This window comes from Macrotis lagotis, chromosome 5 (genome assembly GCF_037893015.1).
Source record: "Macrotis lagotis isolate mMagLag1 chromosome 5, bilby.v1.9.chrom.fasta, whole genome shotgun sequence".
NCBI classification, from domain to species: Eukaryota; Metazoa; Chordata; class Mammalia; order Peramelemorphia; family Peramelidae; genus Macrotis; species Macrotis lagotis.
In genome coordinates, this window is record NC_133662.1 from 239893587 (window position 1) to 239914153 (window position 20567).

Consider the following 20567-nt stretch of genomic DNA (forward strand, 5'->3'; position numbering starts at 1 on the left):
GGACGGGGCTCCCCGCACTTAGGGGGAAGGGGCGGCGGCGGGGCCCCTGCCCACCGCGGAGCCCCGCCCGCCTTCGCCTGCGGACGACCATCCCCGGGAGCTGCCTCTCGCTCCACGTCAATACCTGCCTACTAGCCGCCTTTGGCTCCCGACATGCCGCGCGCCAGACGCGCCACCCCGCCCCCGCGTCCGGGGAAGCGCGGTGTCCTCTGGGAACTGAAGTCTAGGAGCTTCGTCGTGCACTATGGGAGTGGTAGTCCAGGCGGCTTTGCACAATACAATACAGAAAGAGCGCCGAGTTCGAATCCGGGCTCCGACCCGCCCAGAAACCAGCCGCCCGGCCGCGAAGGATGCGCCATCTGCCCGGGGGGAGACCCAGGGCTTGGGAAGCCCGATGCGTAAAGCGCCTTCTTCCCACCTCCCAAGGTGACAGCGTTGCGCGGAGGAATCGGCGCTGCTGCCTGCGGGACACGACGGCTGTCGCCTAGAGCCGGAGCGCGGCATCATGGGATTTGTAGTCTTTGAGAAGTCAACGCTCCCCAAGGGTTGGGGAGGGAGGGGGCGCCTCCGGGGGCTCCCAGCCAAGTCTACGGCCAAGGGCTCCTGAGCAGGCCCGAGGGTGCAGATAGCGGGGTCCTGCTTCACCCAGTGGTCTGGACATCTGGAAAGAACCTTAGAGGTTGCAAGTCACACTGCCAGCCCCTGGCAGGCTTGTCCCCTTTTCCTGCCTGAAGAGTTGGGGTGGTGCAGGGGAAAGAGCTCTGAACTTGGAGGCGGAGGTCCTGCATTCAAATCCCGTTTCTGCCTTTTGCCACCTTAAGGACATTGGGTCACTTTGAGTCACTTAACCTTCTTTGGGCTTTTATTTCCCATAATTGTAAAACAAGGGCCTTGGATTAGAAGGTGTCAGATCCCTTTCAAGCTCTCAAACTAGGATCCGGTGGTTCCCCCCCTGAACTTCATTGTCTCACTCTGACATCTTTGCTAGTCCTTCTTTTGGGATGATAAGACCCCCACAAGTGTGACAACCTTAGGTTTCAATCTGTCCCCCTTCCATCAGGTACCTTACAGGTGGCCTGGTGACTTCTCAGTTGTTTTTTTTTTTTTAATTTAAGGCAATGGGGTTAAGTGACTTGCCCAGGGTCACACAGCTAGGCAATTATGAAGTGTCTGAGATCAGCTTTGAACTCAAGTACTCCTGACAGCAGGGCTGGTGCTCTATCCACTTCGCCACCTAGCTGCCTCCAGGCCTGGTGACTTCTCCAGGGAATATCACCCTCCGTGGGGGTGAACTAGGTTGTTCTCCACTCCTCTGCTGCTCCCCCCATTAAGGTTGGTGAGTGACTCTCCCCAAAATGGAGCCAAGAATAAGCCACATAGCCAGAAAGAGAGAGACTATTTGTGGTCAACCCGAGGTGGAGCATTCCAAGCTCCTGTTGGTCTGATCAGCCACAGTCAGACACGCTGTTGGTTGTCTCAAACATAGTGATGTCATCTTGGTGGTCTTCAATAACAAAGGACCAGAACCATAAAAAGCCAACCACAAGGTTGGAGCAACTCTCCCCAAAGTGGAGCCATGAATAAGCCATATAGTCAGGGAGGGGGGGGAAGAGGAGGCTGCCAGCTTCAATCTCTGCTAAAGCCCTGCTGCCCACTTGTAAGGACTCTCCCACGGGCTCTCCGAGGTGGGGACCTCAGATGCCCCGGTGTCATTGGCTTCACTCCTGCTCCCCCAGGGGCTCAGCTGTGCTGCTGCGTCATCCCTGTGGCACCAGCTTGGCAGGGGAGCTGGGAAGAGAGGGAGAAGAGGAACCCTTGGCACCGTGCCTAGCTATCAAGGCTTTGTTTTGATCGACACCATCAGTTGCAGCCACAAGCAGGAACAGGAGGCGGGCTAATGAGGGGAATCAGGCTGTTCTGGTGGCAGGTGGCACTGGAGGCCTCCCACTTGGGTCAAAAGGGAAGAAAGGAGAGGGCCTTGGTGGGCTGGGAGAGAAGCTCACCTTGGAAAGCCGCCCCCCCCCAAGCTTCGAGGGAGACCACAGGTGGGCTGGCGCCCAAGGCAGCCGGATCCTTGCCGGTGACCTCTTGTGGTTGATCAGATAACTGCACTCTCCTAATAGGATTGAGGCTGGTCCCAGGAACCCAGATCTGAGGACATCCTAGTCTCCCCCCCCCCCATTTTGCAGAGGAGGAAATAGGACCAACGAAGTTCAAGCCATTCAGCCAGTAAGCTTCAGGGGTGGGATGGATCTGGTAGCTTGCCTCGCGTGTCTTGAGAAAAAAATACTAAAATAGAATAAGAATGGTGGAGCTCCACCGAAGGGCTATCCTGGGTCAGTGAGCTGGGCACCTGGACCAAAGGGGAGGTTCATCTCCCTCTCCCCAGTGTTACCGAGTTTGTCAGGCCCTGGGTCTCAAAACCCTTGTTTTGATATGTGGCTCTCCCCAAAGTAGAGTCATGAATAAGCCATATAGCCAAAGAGGGAGAGGAAGAGGAGGCTGCCAGCTTCAATAATGACCACTTCATAAACATTTGTTCATGTGATTTTTAAAGGAGCTCTGGATCCCTTTTAGTGCCTGCCTTTGCCCTCCCCATAATACCCTTTTGACAAGTAAACACCATCCACCTGACTGCCAGCTTTGTTGAAAACGCCTTTTTAATAAGGAAACAACAGAAATGAAAGATTGTTCTCTGGCTGGAGCCCAGACCCTAGGGCCTAGATCCTGTGTTATACTTTATACATACAAAGTGGCTTTCAACCAGTTCAGTGGGTTTCCCACTGGAGCAGACTGGACCTCTGCCCCTAGGGCCAGTTTTCTGGGCTTTTGGACTGCCCCTCTCCTGAATTGTTCCCATCCCCCCAAACCCCCAAAACAAGGAAGGAAAAAATATTGGTGGATGGAAGAGGAAATGATGGGGTTTGTGGGGGTTGGGAAAGAAGGATGAATCAGCACATCAGGTGAGGGGTGTCCCCTCTCCTCATCCCTTTCACACATACACACACACACACACACACACACACACACACACACAACACACAATTCTCTCTGTCTCTCTCGCTCACTCAAACACTTCAGAGGTGGGGTGGGCCAGGGAAGGATAGGGTTGTCCCCTTTGGTATGGAGTATTTCCCAGGAGAACCAGTCTTAGGTGGGAGTCCCCAAACCCTCAGAGTCCCTGGGATTTATTCCTTTACACCCTTCTGGCTTTGGGGAGAGGCATGGTTAGCCACTCCTGGGATAAGAGAAGGGGATTGGCAAAGCTTATTGATGTCACCCAAGAGGTATGGGGTGGTTATTCCAGGCAGATCCAGAGAACAGGTATCCCCCAAGAAGGTAGCACTAATCATAGACATGGAACCTGTGTAGTCTCCTACCTCTTGGCCTGCTCCCATTCTCTGCCTGTGAAGAATATGGGGAGAAGTTTCTGCCACCCCCCTGGACCTGCTTGTCCCTCATTAGCCCATATTTGAGAGTATAGAGACTGGAAATGCTTTGACTTCCCAATACCCAAGATCCAAACCTGATGATGAGAGAGAGGCAGGAGAAGGCTGTTCTTAGAGGGATCAGATAGTCTTGAGCCTGAATTGCCCAGAAGCCTAGAGCTGGGCCCAGAGCAGGCAGAAGTGCCCTGGCAGATGGGTTGTGGTGGGCAGTGCAGGTGGGGAGAGGTACAGCTCTGAAAGGGCTAGGGTGAAGTCTCTTTCCAGTGGTATGTACAGGAGATGTGTAGGGCAGCAGATAGTGTCAGGGAAGCTGCTGACGGTAATGCCAGTCAGGGTGAGCTCCCCCAGACTGCCCCCTCTCCCTAAATGGAGACCTCATATTCCCTCGTCTCCTGCAAAGGAAAGAGACTGCTGGGAGTTGGAAACCACCCACCAGACCTGGCCCATCCCCCCCCTGGGAAAGTGATATTTTGGACAAAGTGGTATCCCATGCTTGTTAGGAGCCAGGGACTCGGACTGTAAGGCAGGAGGGACACCACAGATTCAATTAGGATACTTACTCCACTCTCATAGGTAGGATTGTCAAAAGCAGATTCCACAGTGATATGGTCATAGGAACGGGGCTGAGCCAGAGGCAGCTGCAGTGGACTTTTCCCTTGGACCCTGGGGGACAGAATGAAGAGTGAGGAACGTTATTGGGCCTCTGAAAGTGTTGAGGGCAGTGGCAGGTACACTTACCTAGAGAAGTACAGGTAGATGCCTCCCATCAACAATGCCATAGCCACCAGAGGCAAGAAGATGGCAGCTGCCACATGAGTGGCATCTAAAGAGTTGGTGGCAGTGGGGGCCTTGGCAACTGCAGGTATAAAGGATAAGGTGTTGGTGGTGGTCCACAAAAATCTTTTGCCTGCCAATGTTTACTTTGTGTCTTTACCACCCCCTTTATTTTTATTCTTCAACTCTTGCTTTTTTTATGGTATTAGGGCTTTGGGGTTTTTTAAAATTATTTTTGAATTTTATAATCCCCCCATCTCGCTTCCCTCCCCCCCCACCCCCCACAGAAGGCAATCTGATGGTCTTTTACATTGTGTCCATGGTATACAGTGATCAAAATTGTTCAACTCATAATTTTTGCTATTGACATCAGTCCCATTGCCTTCCCTTGGGCTTTCTCTTCACCAAATTACTGTTCTGGATGAGGTGGATTAATAATGGATGGTCCCTTCTTACTCCCTAGGTTCTATATGAGATTCCCTCCCCCACCAATAACTAGCAAGGGCAAGCAAGGGACAAGAGATGTCTACGTGTAGAAACAAGGTAGTGGAGGGCAGCCCTAGAGTCAGGAGGACCTGAGTTCAAATCTGGATTTAGACACAATTGCCTAGCTGTGTGACCTTGGGCAAGCCACTTAACCTCATTGCCTTAAATAAAAAAAAAAGAAATGAGGTAGTGGGGGCTCACCATCCAAACTTCGACCACTGTAGAACCCCTCCAGAGAGGCTAGAATTGGAAAGGGAAGAAGGAAGAAAGAGCAGTGATTTTGTTATAGCTAAGAGTCATGGCAAGGGTGGGGAAATTTGGGGGACAGAGATCGGGTTCACCAAAATAGAGTCTGGGTGAATTTTCCAGTTGAGTTGAGGCCAAATAGGCCAGGAAGGAATTGAGGGGGGAAAAGGGCATGCCAGGGAGGGCTCTGAAAACATGCCACACATCTTCATGGGCTGCTAATAAGCAAGAGATCGGTTGTCGATTAGATTTGTTATGGGGATGGGGGGGAGGAAGGGAGAGACAGACAAGAAGTGGAAATGGTAGGTGTGCTGAGAAGACTAACCAGCCTTGCAGGTGGGTGGGTGGTCACTCCACTGGGAAGGATGTCCAGGTACACACTTGATGCTGGCCTCTCCCTGCAGTACGTAACCAGGGGTACAGGAGAAGTGGAGGATGGCACCTGGAGGGTACAGCCGCTTCTCAGGGCTGCGGACACCATTTTCAGGGGTCCCAGGACCATGGCATGGCTTGTACTGTTCCACTGCAAAGTCAGCCAGAGTCCAGTGAGTATGCTGTGACTGAACACTTGGGAATACTCTCAGCTTTTTGCCAAACCAGCTACTGTTCCTACTGCTTCTGGGGTTTAGGGGAAATATTCCCCCCCCCCCCGGCACCCAGGACCTTCTTATTAAAATGAGGCTTCCACGCTTTCTCTTTACCATGTCCCATACTCTGAATAAGACATGTGGTTGGTTAAAAGTAGACTAGCATATTCTTCCCTTAATCCCGCCTCCCTTTCTACCCCTACTTCCAATACAAACTTGGTACTTACAGAGACATTTGGGGGCCCGATCACTCCACTTGGGGCTGCCTGCCTGGCGGTCATGACAGCTGAGGATGGCACTGCCCGTCAGCACATAGCCCTTGTCACAAATATACTGCACGGTGGCACCCACCGGAAACTTGGAGCTGGAGATGAGCCGACGGCTGTGTTCCACATCCCCTGGGTCGTGGCATGAAGTCACTGGAGATTGGGGGGAGGGGCAGAACAAGCGGGGGCCAAGCACGGGCATGGTCTGTGCATGTTTCCTACCCAGTCCTGGCCTTCTTCAGTGAGTTCTACCCCCTGCCCCCTGCCCTAGATGCCCATTGGCCCAGATTCCCAAGACATTATTATTATTGTCTTGACATATTGAACCCTCACCATGTCAGTAAGGACAGTTGTAGACACTGTTATGGATAAAGCACAAAGGAATAAGACAGGAGCCCAGATCCCAACTGATAAAGGTCTTCAAACCCAGCTGAAGGGGATGAGAATGAGATACACATAGCCGAGACAGCAAGCATGTGCTGGCAGGTGGGCCGTACCGGTGGTGTTTGTGGAGGGGAACAAGGAATACTTGTTGGGGGGATTTGAACTGGACTCTAAAGAATGAAAAGGATTTAGTTAAATGGGAAAAAAGAGGGCATTTCAGGCAAGGGACACTAGAATGAACTCGACCATGGGGGAGGGAAGCTTAGGGTGTTGATACCATCTCTTAGACCCTTGTGCCTAGCTTTAGATTGGAAGCTTCTTGAGGGCAGGGGCAATCTTTAACCTCTTGTATGCCAGTTCTAAGCATAATACTGGCACATTGTAGGCATTTAGTAAATGTTTATTGATTGATGCTTTCCATTATGTCCTTGCTTTCCTCTGCCTCTTTCTGACAATGCATCTACCCTTTTGCATCTACCAGCCTGTTTCTGATCCAGGACCAGCTAAATGGGGTGGGGAGGCAAAGCCCACTCACCCCTCTGGCAGGTGGGCAGGTCTTCACTCCAGGTGAGATCCCATTGGCACATGAGGGTGTTGGCTCCAGTCACTTCAAAGCCAGGGTAGCACTGGAAAGTGACCACAGTGCCATGGACCAGCTCAGGTTGGGAGGGGCTCTTCCAGCCATTGGAGATCTCAGGCAGTTCAGGGCACGTATCATTGCGGGGTACCTCTGGAGACAAGGCATGCCAGGGCTCAGGCCCATGAAGGAGTCTGGGGGGAGCTAAGGCAGATCCCTGAGGACATGGCAGGTACGATCCAGACTATCCTAGCCGTTGACCCAATCTGTAAGATACTTAGTGCCCCATCCTTCTTGCCCTGAAAGTTGCCCAGTGGATCCTCTATCCAGGCTTTGCCCTTGGGCAATCTTTGGCAGCTTTAGGGATCTAGGAGCTATCACGCTTCTCCACTGTGTTTCCTTAGATTATCTAGTTAGAGCTGGAAGAGACCTCAGAAGCCATCTTAATCCAACCCCATTGTTTTGTAGCTGGGGAAACTGAGACCCACATAAAGTATTTTACCCAAAGTTACATTGGTATTAACTGTGAGGTGGAGTTTGGAGCCAGATTATCATATTGCAAAGCCAGACCTTTTCCCAATGTACCGCACTGCCCCAATCTTCCTCTTTTCTCTTTTCCTCTCCTCTGTCCTCTCCTATCTCTGTCTGTCTTTGTCTCTGTCTGCTATATCTATCTCTGTCTCTGTCTATCTCTGTTTCTTTCTTCTCACCCCTTCCTGGGTTACCGCAATCATCCCATTTGCTGCCTTCCCTCTCTTTGACATTCTCCCTCTCCTTTTTCAGTTGTCTCCTTCCTCCAAGTAGACCTCCCTGATGCTATGACTTGGTTGCCTCTCAGTGTGGAATGGGGGGAGGAGGTGGGCTCACCAAAAAAATGGATGACAAAACCCTGCTGGTAGCCCACAGCAGAGGCCCCTGGGTCTGACTGGAACTGGATGGTGACATCCGCCATGGAGGTGAACAGCTTGAAGTGTTTGTGGGTTCCTGAGTATTGCCCCAGAACCCGGGCAGTTAGGTCATCCCCATCGTAGAAGGTCAGCACGTCCCCTTGGCCAATCCGAAGCCTGTTTAAGGTTGAGGAATGGGGTGGGATGGGGGGGGAGAGAAGTGGGTACCATCAGGACTGAGGGTAGAGCCAAGGAAGCCCACTGGGCAAGAGGAGAAGACAGGGCTTTGGAATCATAGCCAGAGAGCTGGAGAAGATCCTAGATGTCCATCCCCCTCATTTTACAGATAAGTAAAGTAGAAGTGACCTGGACTCTTTAAGTTCATACATTTAGAGATCCATTAGAGGGACTTTAGAGGTTACATCTAATTTAAACCTCTCATACAGAAGGGGAAACTGAGGCTGGGGTGGTGGTGGGTAAGTGATTTGCCCAAGGTCACTTAAGTGCTAAGTGTGAAAGGTGAAGTTTGAATCCAGGTCTTTTCTCTGCATCCTAAGGAAGGGTTTTGTCTCTTCTGATGAACCCAGACCTTTCCTTTCTGTTTTGGTCCTCCTTTGGACTTGGGGGAGCCCTCCCCTAGTCCGACCTTTAGCTCACTCACACACGGATGTCCAGCATGATGCGTTTATCCTCCTCCACGTGGAGACCCCAGATGCAGTCCTGCCCCTTGCCATAGGGCTCTGGCCAGTTGGGCGAGAGCACCACACCTGCAGAATCTGTAATCTCTCCACTGCACACAGCTTGGTGGAGAGGAACATGGGACTGAGGCTTAGACCTTCTCCTTACCCCCTTTGGACTTCCAAAGAGGGATTAGGAAGCCCCTTTTTTATGGTCACCTTCAATGCCCCATTCATCAGTCCTAGCTTGACCACAGGTATCTAGTATCCTGGCTCCCTATGCCCAATAGTATACCTTCCCTCCCTGCCCTGCCCTGCCCAATCACTTCCTTTTCCCTGCCCTTGCATGTAACTACCCCCCTCCCCTCCCCAAGACCCAGGACGACCACCCATAGCTCTGTTCTCTTGGCCATCCCGGCCTGTGTTTGCTGACCTCGACAGGCAGGCTCAGTCTCATTCCACTGGGGATCCCGGGGGTCAACACACTCAATGATGATGGATCCCTGTTCCAGAGTGTAGCCAGGGTCACAACTGAACTCCACAGTGGTGCCCACAGGGTAGGAGGCGGCGCTGCTGCTGAAGTTGCCATATTTCACGAAGGGCTCATAACAGTGACCCTGTTGAAAGGCTGCAAGCCACAGGGGCTGCCTCAGGAGATTGGATCCCTTTGCCCTCTCTGCCCTCTGGGCACCTGGCTCTTGGGAATGGCCACAGGGTTATATTCAAAGGGATCCCTCACCAGTTGTATGTCACAGTCAAGAGAACCTATCCTGCTGGGTTAGAAATAGGTGGGAAAGGGAGAGGGAAGCCCCTTGGACCTTCGAGGTCAAGGTATAATAGCCTATGTCAGAGGTGCCCTGGAGACAGCAAGGCCATATGGGAAGATCTCCTTGGACCTCTCTGAGGGTTTGGCTACCAGAATCTTAAATTGGACCCACCCAATAGGGTTGGGATGGAGCTAGGTAAAACATGGAGAGAGGGAATCAAAGTGAGAGTCACAGAAACAGAGGTAGAGAAATATGAAAGAGATGAGAGGGAGTGAGAGAAGGAGATAAAGACTGAGATGAGAGAGAAAGGAACGATGAGAGAAAAAGAAGATGAGAGACAAAGAAATAGGAGAGAAAAGGGGAGAGAGAAAGAAGAGAAAGGAGATATGAGAGAAAAAGATATGAAAAAGAAAGGGGAGGGAGAGAGAAGAGAAGCACACAGGAGAGAGAGAGAGAGAGAGAGAGAGAGAGAGATATTGAGATCAAGAGATCCTTGGTCATAAAAATTGAGATAGAAGGCAGGGAGTAGATGATCAAAGACAGGGAAGTATGGAGAAAGAAAGATGATAAATGTTGAGACTATGGTTGGCAGAGTCTGCCAGTTGGAAGAAAGAAGAGTTTGCAGCAAGGGGGGTAATTGAAGTAATGGGTCTCCTGGCTGAGTGAGGACACCTGGCTCACCCTCATAGCGCAGTGCCACGCCTGCTGCTGCCCCGCTGCTGTCTGTGGTGAGCTCCACGAAAAAATGGCGGCCGGCACTGAGTAAGCCCTCGATGGGCAGATACTCAACCTCGTAGGAGTCATACACGGGGGGAGCCTCTATTGTGTCTCCATTTCGGATGATGAGTCTGGGGAACCCAGCAATTGATCAGTCAATCAATCAACCAGCAGGAATGCATTAAGCATCTAATATTTACTAGTCAAGCATTATACTGGATGTGGGGAAGAGAAAAGGCTGCCCTCAAATAGTTTACACTCTTATAGATGGTTTTGTGCACAGAATTCTTGCAAGCTATAGGGTAGTCTTTTTTTTTTAGGTTTTTTTTTTTTTTGCAAGGCAAATGGGGTTAAGTGGCTTGCCCAAGGCCACACAGCTGGGTAATTATTAAGTGTCTGAGATCAGATTTGAACCCAGGTACTCCTGACTCCAAGGCCGGTGCTTTATCCACTGCGCCACCTAGCCGCCCCTATAGGGTAGTCTTTTGAGGAGACCCAGCATCTCTACCCCTTCCTAGAAAGGGGTCTTGAAGGTACTGTACCCAGACTCTTTAGCTACAGGGGTACAAGGACAAGAATGGTTCTCCCCTTTCCAATAAGGCTAGTCTGGGGAATTCAATAAAGGCTGATGAGTGAGCTGGATGGCTCCTAGGTCAGTGTTCAGAACTTCCCAACATTCTCAGCTTCTTCAAAGGCCACCTCTTCCATGAAGCCCCACCCAGCAACACCCTTCTCTGAGAATACCTTGAGTTTGCCTCATATGTATTTTTATTTGCTTAGCTATGTAATGTTTCCCCTCCACAGAATGTAAGCTACCTCAGTCCCTTCCTTTAGGAGGGGTTCATTTCTGTTTTGGTCTCCCTAGGACACAGCACAGCGGCTGGCACAAAAAGAAAGGCTTTCTAAATGATTAGTGGAAAAATTTCATCTGTGCAATTTGAGAAGAGCTGAGAAAAAGGCATTCCTCTCTCCTCTTTGCAGAGTGTGGAGGACAATGGGTAAGGAATATTGTGTACATTGCAGATTCAGTTTGTAAGCATGATAGAAGTCAAAATGGAAGAGGTCACCTAGTTCAACCCCCTCAAAGAAACTGAGGCCTAAGGAGGCAGAATAATTGGCCCCAAATGGGACAAAGGTAGGATTTGAACCCAGATCCTCTATCATTGGAACACGGGCTTTTTTAATACAGTATCATAATTGATGTCTGGGTTTTTTTTCCTTTAGATTTTTCAAGGCAAATGGGGTTAAGTGGCTTGCCCAAGGCCACACAGCTAGGTAATTATTAAGTGTCTGAGATCAGATTTGAACCCAGGTACTCCTGACTCCAAGGCCGGTGCTCTATCTACTGTGCCACCTAACCGTCCGATGTCTGTTGTTTTTGCTGAAATGACCTTTTTTCCTTTTCCCTCTTTTTTTCCCCTTAAGTCTGTCTTATGGGTTGGGGAAGGGATATATTCAGATATGAAGGCAATATAAAAATAAAAAAGCAAAAAAAAATAAGATTAAAATGTAGGTGCTTGTTGAACTAAATAGATGAAGGTAGAGTCCCAGGCTGGCTTCTTACCTGTCATCATCCTCTGCCAAGGAGACCTTCTCAAAATGAAGATGTAGACGCTGCCCCATTGGAGCCTCCAGCAGCCAGTGACACGTGAGGTTGTTACTGTAATTTCCAGGGAAGCCGGGGGACACAATGCGGCCAGTTGTGGCATTCCGAATCACCCCTCCACAGGCAGCTGCCAGGCAAGGGTGAAGCCCAGCCTTAATTAAATAGGCAACATGATGCTAGAGGATCATAGCTCTAGAGCTGGAAGGGACCTCAGAAGCCTTCCCTTTATTTTATAGGGAAACTGAGGCCCTAGTCATTCAGGTAATGTTAAAGGTCCTGTGAGTACAAAGTAAGTAGCTCTTACTCCAAAGGTCCCTGCTAAGCACTTCTGAAATAAAACCCAACTATTTGCCCCTATCTCCTGGGGTTCCAACTTCCCTGCCAATCTTGGTGTTCTCTTCCCATCCTTCCTCTACCCTTCCTCTCTGTCTTCCCTGCTTCCACTCAGGTTTCAGGTCTTGGCCTCTGCTGTCGAGTATTGAAAACCACCTGGAAATTGCTTCAGCCACACTGGAAAGGAAGTTGGAACTATGCCCCCAAATTACTAAGCTGAGTCTACTCTTTGACCCAGAAATACCAGGGATAGGCTCATGACCCTAAGAGATCAAAGAGGAAAAAGAACCTATAGGTGCAAAATTATTGAGAACAGCTCCTTTTGTACTGGTAAAAAGCCAGGCACTTAAATGGGGTGTCCATTATGAATGAATGAATAAATTATGGCATATGAATGGAATGAAATATTATCATGTAAGAAATGATGAAGATGATGGTGTCAGACTTGTATAAATTGGTACAGAGTAAAAGGAACAGAATTAGGAGAATAATTTATTCATTGGTGTTATAAAACTGGACCCTTCTGAAAGACTGGAAAACTTTGATCAGTTCAGAGACCAACTGCAACTTCAGAGGCCTAATGAAGAAGAATGCCACCAACCTTAAGACGGAACAGTGATGGATTAATACATAGAATGAGACACACAGCTTTGGAGGTGACCATTATGGGAATGGGTTTTTGCTTGACTGTATTTCTATGATACAAGGAATTTGTATTTCTTTTTCCCAATGGGGGCTAAGTGAAATGAAATGTAGAAAAGAGTTTGATAATTGAAAAAATTATTAAAATAAAACTATTTGCTGTGCTCTGTCCCTTCCCTTTGCAGGCTTCTTATACCTTACTACTCACCATTATCCAGTGATACTGGCCTCCTAACCGCGCCATGAACAAGACTCTCCATCTTTTGACTCTGGGCATTTGTTCTCCCCATGCCTGGAATGATCTCCCTCTTCTGCTCTACTGATCTCAACTTCAAGTTCAAACTAAGATCCCCCCCTTTAAAGGAAGCCTTCTCCTTCCTTCTGTTAATTATTTCTGATTTATCCTCTATGTAGCTTACTTTGTATATATTTGTTTGTACATTGTCTTCTCCATTGGATTGTAAGCTCCTGGAGGGCAGAGACTGTTGCCTTTTTTGTTGCCACAGAACTTAGTAGCACCATACCTGATACACAGTAGGCAATTAATAAATGTTTATTGATTGATTGCTTATATCACACATTCCAAATAAATGAGGAGACTAAATTATTTTCCAAAGTTGAGACACTGAAGTTGAAAATAATCTGTCCTATCTTTCCTGTGAGACTGCAAAATTGTGAACTAATCCATTAACTAATTTGCCCATCTCTGAAAGGTCATTTAGCTCTTTTCTGTGGGCTTTGTTGTTTCCCCATCTGTAAAATGGGACTACTAATTTACTGCTTACCTCACCAAATTAGTGTGTGCATCAAAGAGATAATATTTGTAAAGCATTTGTACCATAAAGTATTCTATGAATGTGAGCTGTCATAATTTTTTTTCTAAGTTCCCTAATATCAATGAAATCCTAAGTCTGGTCCAAAGCACACACACATTCTGATTGATGTTGGTGTTTGTCCTTCATTCTCGAAGAGGACTATAACATCAGGTGATGTCATGACAAGCACATGAATTGACTTGAATGAGGGGGGCGGTGTGTTAGGTCACCAGCCCCACTTTTTCCTCCAGAGCCGTCTGGGTCCAGTGGCCAGATATGAATCAGGATGACTGGAGATGGCCCTGGATGTGAGGTGATTAGGGCTAAGTGATTTGCCCAAGGTCACACAACTAGTTAGGGTCAAGTATCTTAGGTTGAATTTGAGCTCCTGTCCTCCTGATTCGAAGGCCAGGGCCTGCCTCCAGTGAGATTGTACAGGTGGTCATTTGTCCAATGCAGGGATATAGAGAGACTCAGTGAGGGAGTGCAAATCCATTCGATCTTTTGCTCCTTTGGGTCAGGGATGACTTAGCACCCTAACAAGAGTAGACCAGATCCACTCTATTGATTGGCCTCAAACCCGAACCAGCCTTCAAAAAAAAGTCCCAAAGGTCACATCTTTTGTTCTTCCTTCCTGAAGTGTGTCCACTTACCTTACTTCTCTGCTGATGTTACAGGTCTGGGATGGCTCAGGGAAGGGCTTAGGGCTCCCCCACAAAAAAAAAAGAGCACAGGGATGAGGTCCCCAGCCAGAAGAAGACTTTGGCCCTCAGAGGGTAACTCACCGATGCAGGTGGGCTCCCGGGAGTCCCAGAAGGGCCGGGTGGCATTGAGACAAGTGAGGACTCTGGACCCTTGCAGTTGATAGCCAGTTGCGCAGTGGAAGCGGGCTTTGCCACCAGGGTGGAGACTGGTGACAGCTACGTCCCCGTAGGCTGGGCGCTGGGGAAAACTGCAGCTTAGGAGGTAAGCTGAGGGAGAAAAGAAAGAGGATGAGTGGAGGGTCTGGAGATGACAAGAGACAGAGGATAGGGGAACAAATCTGATTAATATGGAATCACAGCATATTCAGAGAGGGGAAGGTCACTGGGAGAGTCTGAGCAAGTCTCTTCTTCTATGTTAGAGAGTAACAGTGCTCAGGAACGATTGGGGCTAGTTGCTTAATTTGGGATTCTATTTTTCCAGCTGTCAAATAGGAATAATATAACTTGCCTTCTCTGTTTCACAGGGGACTATTGTGAGAATAAAATGAATTAACTTGGAGAGATTAAAAACCACCAGAGACAAATAGAAGGCTTCACTGGAGACAAAGCAAGGGGGAAAAAAAAGTTGGTTTTCTAACATGGGAAAATTAAAGTTAAACATTCAGAATTCCCTCAGTGAATTTACTCAGTTATGAGGTTTATAAATGGGTGAGCATTGTAAATTTCTTTTAAGAACAAGATGGAACATGGCTAATACAGAAATATGTTTTGCATGACTTCATATGCATAATCGATATATTGTTTGTTTTCTCAAGGGATGGGGAAAGGACAGTCAGGAGGGAGAGAAAATATTATTGGGAAATATTGAACAAAATAAATAATATATTAAGAATAGGATGATTTCTTTCTCTAGGCAGAGATATGGAGACTATGGACACAGAGGAAGGAATATTGTCAGACATGAGTGAAATTTGCTGGTTATACTTAATTACTTTGTTGTAAGGGAAGTATCTACCTAAGGGGTAAGACTTGGAAGGAGGATGATGGGAAATAATAGCAATATTTTTAAAAAAGCCCAACGTATCAATGAAATATTTGTTTTATTTTTTTAAGGTTTTTGCAAGGCAAATGGGGTTAAGTGGCTTGCCCAAGGCCACACAGCTAGGTAATTATTAAGTATCTGAGACCGGATTTGAACCCAGGTACTCCTGACTCCAGGGCCGGTGATTTATCCACTGCACCACCTAGCTGGCCCTTGTTTTATTTTTTTAAATAGAATGACCACTTATGCATATATGATAACCCAAAGCCTGCTTATGAGGGTAGAAGCCCAGTCCTTCCCTCAGACTAGAGAAGGACTCAATGATGACAGGCCCAGTGGTTTATTAGAAGGATACCGCATGGGTCCAGCAAAAGGTACCCTGGGAGGGGCAGAGGTTCCACCTCTTCCCCTGATTAGCTTTGTGACCTTGAGCAAGTCTCTTAATTTCTCTTGGCCTTATTCGCTCATCTGTGAAATAGACTAGACCTCTAAAGTCACAATCAGCTTCATAGACTTTTTAGCAACTGGATAGTCTTGGAATAATCTCGAGCCGGGATAACGTGCTCTGTGATGAGCTGTCATTCCAATTCTGACCGGCCAGTGGCAGCAAATCCTGCAGAACAGTCAAGGTTCCCCCTCCAGTCTTGGAACAAGATTGACTGGAGGCAGGATGAAAGAGATGGGGTGAAGGCAAAGAGCTGGGCTGTATTCAGGAAGGACGAGGTCGAGGTACAGGGTTCCCTGGCTAGTTCTTGGCAGAAACTGAAGAACTCGCTGGCAGTGGGGCAGAGTTTTCTAAAGCTCTTGTTCATTTGGGGGAAGTAGGTTGTCCCTGCTGGATTGTTCAAGATCTCTTTACAGGAAAGGAGCCATTAGGATTCAGATTCCTTTGCTATTTACCGCACGGATTCCACTCTCAATTGATGTCTCAGGATGGAGCCAGTCCCTAGGGGTGGAGTTGTGGAGGGGAAAGCATCTAGATATCTCCAGTGCTTTGCATTTACATATGTACAAACATTTACAAATGTGGAAAGTGCAGATGACAAGTAAAGTGAATTATTGATCCTAAGGAAGGAGACAAATTTGAAATAGAATCTATCTCTCTTGCTAGAACAGAATTTCAATGGAAGTATGACTCTGGGGGGCTTTATTTAAAAAACAAACAAACTGACCCAGAGAGGAAAATGGTGAAGTATTATTCTCTGTAGGATGTCCCCAAGCCTTAATGTAGTTTTATACTATTAAAAGTTAAGATGAGCTTTTTAAGCTCCAAAAAAGACTTTTGGGGAACCCTATATTATGAAGGGACACCTTTGTGTGGAAACCCAAGAATGGGTGGGGTGGGGGGGAGATGGGAAGCATGGTGGAACACATCAATTGGGACAGAAAGAAAGGTGATCTTGTCACCAGACCATTGAGGCAGAAAAGAAACAGTAGATGAAAGAGTTGGTTTAGAAAAATCACAAGTCTATTATGGAGATATGATATAGTAGTCAGCAGGGGTACTATCTCTGGAGTCAGAGGACTGACTACCTTTGTGATCTTGGGCAAATCAATTAACTCAGGTTTCCTCATTTGTAAAATAAGATGGGTTGGATTAGATAGTCCTGGAGGTCCCTTCCAGAAAGACTCAACTCAAAGAGATGCCAGTTGTGTGACAGTGGGCAAATGACTTAACTTCTGGTTGCCTCAGTTTCTGCAATGGGGATAATAATATCCATCTCCTGGGGGTGTTGTGAGGATCCAATGAGATATTTATAAAGAGCTTTGCGAATTTAAAAGTCCTCCTACATATCTTCTATCTATTATTATTATCGCATGAATGAATGATAAGCATTGATGCTTGCTGATGTTAATATTTGTTAAAAGATTATAATATGCCGGGCCATCTAATAGTGATCTTTCTTTCCTCTCTGCTGTACTTGGCATAGTCTGACTTCTGACATTATCATTCAATGGAAACTCTCTTCTCCAGAGTGACTTACTAATGGTCTCTTAATCACCAAATAGAGTGACCTTTTTCAGTTCTCATTTTTCTTGATCTCTCTGCAGCCTTTGACATTACTGGTTACCTTTTCTCCTTGCTTTTCTCTTCTCTCTAGTTTTTGTCATTCTCTCTCTTGGCTCTCTTCCTCTTTATCTGACCATTCCTCTGTCTCCTTTGCTAGATCCAGATTACTCTTGTTAACTACAGATGTCCCACAAGGCTCTGTCCCATCTCTCTTTTACACAGTTTTCAGCCTTTGTGAATTCACCTATCATCCTTCTACTGATAATTCTCAGATTTATTTGTTCAGCTCTAATCTCTCTCGATCTGGAGGTTTTTGTTTTCCACTAGTTATTAAACATATTGAGTTGGATGTCCTATAGACACCTTAAACCCAACATGCCCAAGACTGAGCTTGTTATCTTTGGCCTCAAACCTTTCTCTCTTCCTAATTTTCCAGTGACAGTTGAAGGCACTTCCATCTCTCCCACCTGTCCAAACTCGAACCCTAGCGGTCATCCTATACTCTTCATTCTCTCTTACCCCTCCTGGCCAATCAGCTGCCAAGTTCTGTCATATTTACCCGCTCAATATCTTTTAGAACTTCTCTCCTCTGACACTGAGAAAACATTGACTGCCCTGGTACAGGTGATGGTCACTTCACTCCTGGACTATTACAATAGTCCATTGGTCTCTCGGTCTCAATTCTCCCCCCCCCCCCTTCAGTTTATCCTCCAGTTTATCTACTGTCCATTTGATATTCCTAAAGTCTTATCATGTTCCCCTCATTCTCCTCCCCCCCCATTCAATCAACTCTATAGGCCCCCTATTGCTTCTAGGATCAAATATAAAATCTCCTTGGCTCCTTTCTACCTTTCCAGGCTTCTTGCAAATTACATGATACTATCTAGTTATACTGGCTTCCTTAATATTCCTCAGTAAGACATTCCATCTCCTGACTTTAGATATTTTCATTGACTGTCTCCCATATCTGAAATGCTGTCCCTCCTTCTCTTTATCTTTTAGATTCTTGTCTTCCTTAAAGCCTTACTTAAACCCCAACTTTTTCAAGAAGCCTTTCCTGATATTTTTTTAATTCCATTGCCTTCCCATTATTGATTACATCCAATTTTTCCTGGATTGATCTTGTTTATACATAGTTTGTGGGTTGGTTCCCTATTAAACTGAAAATTCCTTGAGAGCAGGGGTTGTCTTTGTAACCCTAGCATTTAGCATAGATTAGTTTACTAATTGATTAAGTACCTGAACAACAAATAAAAAGGCAAGACAGAGGGTATCATCCAGGAAGGAGAGACAACAAATAGTCAATCGGTAATTGTCAATTGTTTAGACATTTACTACAACTCTATGTCCAAGAGAGCAGTTGATAATTTTTTTTTAGTTTTTGCAAGGTAATGGGGTTAAGTGACTTGCCCAAGATCACACAGCTAGGTAATTATTAAGTGTCTGAGGTTGGATTTGAACTCAGATCATCCTGACTCCAGGGCCGGTGCTCTAACCTAGAGTCACCTAGCTGCCCCTAAGCAGTTGATACTTTTAAGAGAACAGTAGATAATTTTAAGATTTGCCTTAATGATAATTTCATCCAGAAAAGGTGAAAAAATTAATAAAGAGGACTACATTTTTTTTAAACCTGATACTCATCAATCAAGTGGCACTCTGTTGGGATGGGATCCTTTTGGGGAAGTCACCATTTTATCTTAGGGAAGAAGCTTCTGACCTACCCCCTAGATTGTAGAAAAACAGATTTCAAACTATTCAGATAAAAACCAGACAATACCATGGATCAAGAGTCTGTATATAATTAGTCAAACAGGTGGTGCTGTGGATAGGTGTATTCAAATCTGATCTCAGACCCTTATTACTGTGTCTGGGCACTTGGCCCTGTTTGCCTCAGTTTCCTCATCTGTCAAATGAGCTGGAGAAGGAAATAGCAAACAACACTAATATCTTTGTCAAGAAAATTCAAAACTGGGGCGGCTAGGTGGTGCAGTGGATAGAGCACTGGCCCGGGAGTCAGGAGTACCTGAGTTCAAATCCGGCCTCAGACACTTAATTACCTGGCTGTGTGACCTTGGGCAAGCTACTTAACCCTATTGCCTTGCAAAAACTAAAAAACCCCCCCAAAACACCAAAAAAAAATAGAAAAAATAAACAAACTCAAAACTCATGAAGAGCTGGAAAAAGACTGAAAAACTTTGGAACAATCAGGAGGCATGGGAAATTCTCAAGGCAATTCTGAAAACAAAAGAGAAACAATTCTAATAAGAGGAATAGCTAAAGAGCCCATGGTGGATATAAAATATATCCACCAACCAAGTACAGATGATGAAAGTAAGGTGAGGCACTGGAGGATAAATAAAAAAGTATGGTAAAAATAGTGTTGAGTCTTAAAGTTTAGAGTGAGATGAGACTGCCCAGAAAGGCTAAGGACAACAAAAAGGGGTTTGGGTTTTATTTTTTAGCTATATTGGGAAAAAGAAAAGGATAAAAGAAGGAAGAAGACTGCTGCTTGGAGGTGGATTGGGTGATGATGATGGACAATGGTGAAATGGCAGGACTTTTCAACTTTCATTTAACCTCTGTTTTCTGTTTTTCATTCAAGGAGAATGACCTTTGGATTGGAAAGGACAGAACAAAAGAAGACAATACAAGAAAAGTCAGAAGATAATAAAGGACTATCTCTCTGTATTTGATGTGTTGAAGCCATCAGGACCAGATAAACTACACCCCTGGGAAATGAAAGGGGGATATACTTGCTAAGCCTTTATAGGTGATTTTGAAAAATTATGGTGAATGGGAAAGGTACTGAAGTCTTAGAGAAGGGAAAATACTGTACCAATTTTTTAAAAATAGAAGACAGTAGATGGTTCAAATTATAGTCAAATGAACCTGCCTTCACTTCAAGTACCTGGTACATAATAGGCATGTGTTGTTCAGTCATGTTCAATTCTTTATGACCTCCATTTGGGTTTTTCTTGGCAAAGATACTGGAATAGTTTGCCATTTCCTTCTCCAACTCATTTGACAGATGAGGAAACTGAGGCAAACAGGGTTGAGTAACTTGCCCAGGGTCATTCAACTAGTAAAGTATCTGAGAGATGATTTGAATTTAGAAAAATTATTTTTTAATTTTTTTTATTTTTGCAAGGCAATGGGGTTAAGAGTCACTTTCCCAAGGTCACACAGCTAGGTAATGAGGTCAAATTTGAATTCAGGTCCTCCTGACTCCAGGGCCAGTGCTCTATCCACCGCACCACCTTGCCGCCCCTCTAGTTCATATTATTAAAGGAATAGTTATTGAGCTTCTAGAAAAGGGCCATCATGAAGAACTAGTTTGGCTTCATTCATGGAGCACAAGTCATGCCAACTTCATTTCCTTTCTTGACAGGGCTAATAGATAAAGGGAATTCTGTTTAATTAAATTTTAGCAATGAATTTGATTTTAAAAAGTTCTCTCATGCTATTTTTATGGATCAGCTAGAGAAGTGTGGACTAAGCAACATAATTAGGCAGAAACTGTGGTGGCAGAGAATAGAACACTGGCCCTGGAGTCAGGAAGATGTGGGGTCACATATAATCTTAGACATTTGACTTTGA

General features: G+C 46.4%; 1 protein-coding gene across 1 annotated transcript in view; it reads right to left on the reverse strand.

The window, feature by feature from the left end:
* SEZ6 (seizure related 6 homolog) overlaps positions 1-20567 on the reverse strand; it is a 52981-nt gene that overhangs the window by 969 nt on the left and 31445 nt on the right. The window contains exons 7-21 of the mRNA XM_074190100.1: positions 13999-14184; positions 11382-11550; positions 9782-9948; positions 8767-8961; positions 8318-8456; positions 7637-7833; positions 6728-6922; positions 5770-5961; positions 5281-5478; positions 4911-4949; positions 4188-4305; positions 4010-4112; positions 3381-3405; positions 1656-1788; positions 133-661 (exon numbers count right to left, since the gene is read on the reverse strand). Of these exons, the coding sequence (XP_074046201.1) occupies positions 133-661; positions 1656-1788; positions 3381-3405; positions 4010-4112; positions 4188-4305; positions 4911-4949; positions 5281-5478; positions 5770-5961; positions 6728-6922; positions 7637-7833; positions 8318-8456; positions 8767-8961; positions 9782-9948; positions 11382-11550; positions 13999-14184 (2585 nt within the window). The remainder of the gene's footprint in view (positions 1-132; positions 662-1655; positions 1789-3380; positions 3406-4009; positions 4113-4187; positions 4306-4910; positions 4950-5280; positions 5479-5769; positions 5962-6727; positions 6923-7636; positions 7834-8317; positions 8457-8766; positions 8962-9781; positions 9949-11381; positions 11551-13998; positions 14185-20567) is intronic.